Source organism: Bactrocera oleae, chromosome 2 (assembly GCF_042242935.1).
Source record: "Bactrocera oleae isolate idBacOlea1 chromosome 2, idBacOlea1, whole genome shotgun sequence".
NCBI lineage: Eukaryota > Metazoa > Arthropoda > Insecta > Diptera > Tephritidae > Bactrocera > Bactrocera oleae.
Window position 1 is genome coordinate 99214757 of NC_091536.1, and position 3251 is coordinate 99218007.

The 3251-nt window shown below is 35.4% G+C and overlaps 1 protein-coding gene across 3 annotated transcripts; it reads right to left on the minus strand.

Moving 5' to 3' along the window:
* Positions 1-544: 544 nt before the first annotated feature.
* Positions 545-2706, minus strand: betaTub85D (beta-Tubulin at 85D). 3 transcript variants are annotated; one of them, XM_036357488.2, is made up of 3 exons: positions 2691-2706; positions 1834-2307; positions 545-1762 (listed from the first exon to the last, which is right to left on the minus strand). In XM_036357488.2, the coding sequence occupies exons 2-3, from the start codon at positions 2224-2226 to the stop codon at positions 815-817; spliced, it is 1341 nt and encodes a 446-aa protein (XP_036213381.1). In that variant the 5' UTR covers positions 2227-2307; positions 2691-2706; the 3' UTR covers positions 545-814. The 3 variants fall into 3 exon arrangements, with proteins under 3 accessions (XP_036213381.1, XP_014088138.1, XP_069962230.1); XM_014232663.3 differs by lacking the exon at positions 2691-2706 and adding an exon at positions 2399-2537; XM_070106129.1 differs by lacking the exon at positions 2691-2706 and having other exon boundaries at positions 1834-2537.
* Between the last annotated feature and the right edge of the window lie 545 nt (positions 2707-3251).

The following is a 3251-nucleotide window of genomic DNA, read 5'->3' on the forward strand; positions in this document are numbered from 1 at the left end:
ATGTTAAAAAGCATCAACTTTATTTGTAACGCTCGATTTTCTCTGTCGCTGAGCATCGACTGCCGGTTTATTGCATTTCAAAACATGATACAATGTTGGAAGATATTTCGGACGCATTAATATTGCTATAATTTTGCGACATTGCAAGTTGTACAGTTATGTTATTAAAACTATGCCCGAATTACTAGAGTTATCAATACACACGTTTCATAGAAGAAACTTGCTTCAAAATACTTATTTCTTCTACAAAATACTTATCTCATAATTTGATCGGTCTTATAATTTTGCAACAGAGTGTATTTTATGCCGCTAAAAGAAAAATAGTGTGAAGGTTCAATATCCGCAGAAAATGTAATTTGTCTTACTTGCTTTTGCTTTGAAATATAAATTGAATTGTTAATTATTATACCATCTGAGGTTTTATTGGACTCCTTTACTAAAGTACGAAGCATATGCTAATCATAGTTCATTGCACTCCACAAACTCAATTCAGTTCGCTACATACGGGGCATGTTTGTCCTCGCAAAATGCAAAATCTTTCCAATTTTGTTAATTTGGTCTAGACATAATTGTGTATTTAGTTTCGTTCTATTGACAAGTTATTCAAAAAGATTGGATGAAAAATAAATTGCACTAAAATGCATGTATACAGCAGAGAGGAATCAAATATTACATACATATAAACACAAAGTGCTTACTGAGGGGTAAATTAGAAACTAAACATGCTGCAATCCAATTTTTCAGTTGCATTCTGCGTCCAAAGTTAAAATTTAGCAAAACACATTAGCTATCATCTTTACGTCTGATGGAACTGTTATTCATCTCCACCTCCTTCTTCATCCTCGTCGAATTCTCCTTCCTCATCAGCGGTTGCTTCTTGATATTGTTGGTATTCCGATACTAAATCGTTCATGTTGCTCTCTGCTTCAGTAAACTCCATCTCATCCATACCCTCCCCGGTGTACCAATGCAAAAAAGCTTTGCGTCTAAACATTGCCGTAAATTGTTCGGAAACTCGCTTAAACAATTCCTGAATCGCTGTTGAATTTCCAATAAATGTGGCGGACATTTTTAAGCCCCGAGGAGGTATATCACAAACAGCTGTTTTGCAGTTATTTGGAATCCATTCCACAAAGAAGCTGCTATTTTTATTTTGGATATTCAGCATTTGTTCGTCCACTTCTTTCATTGACATACGTCCTCTAAATATGGCTGCAACCGTTAAATACCGCCCATGACGCGGATCGCAAGCAGCCATCATGTTCTTGGCGTCGAACATCTGTTGTGTTAGTTCAGGCACGGTAAGTGCACGATACTGTTGCGAACCACGAGAGGTCAATGGAGCGAACCCAGGCATAAAGAAATGTAAACGAGGAAAGGGCACCATATTCACAGCCAACTTTCGTAGATCTGCGTTGAGCTGACCAGGAAAGCGTAAACATGTCGTTACTCCAGACATTGTTGCAGATACCAAATGATTTAGGTCGCCATAGGTTGGCGTAGTTAGCTTTAATGTACGGAAGCAGATGTCGTAAAGAGCTTCATTGTCGATGCAGTATGTTTCATCAGTATTTTCTACCAGCTGATGTACACTCAAAGTAGCATTGTATGGCTCCACTACAGTATCGGACACTTTAGGCGAGGGCACCACAGAAAATGTATTCATAATACGATCAGGATATTCTTCACGAATTTTCGATATCAATAGTGTGCCCATGCCAGAGCCTGTGCCGCCTCCAAGAGAATGCGTTAACTGAAATCCCTATAAATTAATAAAAATGTTAAGCCTCTACGATACTTAAATATATGAATAAGTTTCACAGAATTCCACACCTGTAGACAATCACATCCTTCAGACTCTTTTCTTACAACATCAAGTACGGAGTCGACCAACTCTGCGCCTTCTGTATAATGACCCTTGGCCCAATTATTACCCGCTCCTGACTGACCAAATACAAAATTATCCGGACGGAAGATTTGCCCAAAAGCACCAGAACGTACCGAGTCCATAGTGCCCGGCTCTAAATCGACCAGAATGGCACGAGGTACATATTTGGCACCAGTAGCTTCATTATAATAAACATTAATACGTTCTAGTTGTAAGTCGCTATCGCCATAATAAGTGCCTGTGGCATCAATGCAATGTTCATCAGATATCACTTCCCAAAATTTACCGCCAATCTGATTGCCACATTGTCCAGCTTGTATATGTACGATTTCTCGCATTTTGCAAATTGCCTTTAACACGTGAAGTCTGTAAACTACGAGCCTTTACAGCTATTGGTAATTGTTATCAATTATAAATTACTAAAAGGCAAAGAATATTGGGTTAGTTGGAAACGAAGATTAGATAATATTTTAGAGGAGCGTATGAAACAGTAAGATAAAATTGCAGTACTCTTAGTATACGTCTTCTTAGTACACTTTCGATATTATAATTGATCACTGGACCAGTTTTGCAATTTAAAAAATAACTAATTTTTAATACGCTCTCGTCTGACTAAAATCTTTTCAAAATATGTTTTGTGTGAAAAAAATTCTGAAACAACGTTCTATTGATTGAATTTAAAAAGATATGTTACTACCACAAAATACTGGAAAGAAGAGTGATTTTTTTGCAAAGTAGTATTGTTATTTTCAACAAAAAATCATATATCTAAATATTTTTCGGATCACTCAAATTTCCATACTTTGCCAACTACAAAATAACTTTTTTGGTGAATCATCAATCTTCACTGGTGATTGAACATAAAAGATCGAATTTGTATTAAATTCTGTAGTAATTTACGTTGAGTATCAAGTCAGTTGCTTTATTTAATAATCTTATGTTATTGTTTGAGAATTCGTGAAATCGGACTGGAATCATACTAATATTTCCCATCAGAATCTTTCATTTTACAACAAAAACAAGCATCAATCAAAATAGTAATAGAACTTGCAAACATACAACTATACAGATGAAGCTAATAAAAGCGTTATAAAAAATAAAGTCAATCGATATTTTAAGAAGGAGAAACAAAATATGGCAATACCCATTCCACGTCCCATGTCTGAATACAATCACAACATGGATGGTGTAGATCTACAATGATAATGATAAAAATAAAGTAAATTACTGTCTGCAAAAAAAAGTTTAAATCAATTGAAATTTAAAAATTAGTATGTCATTAAGGCCTAATGTTAAGGCTTACAATACAAAGTGGGGCAAGGCAAATTTTTTTTAATATAATATATTTTTTCTTGATTAGGCC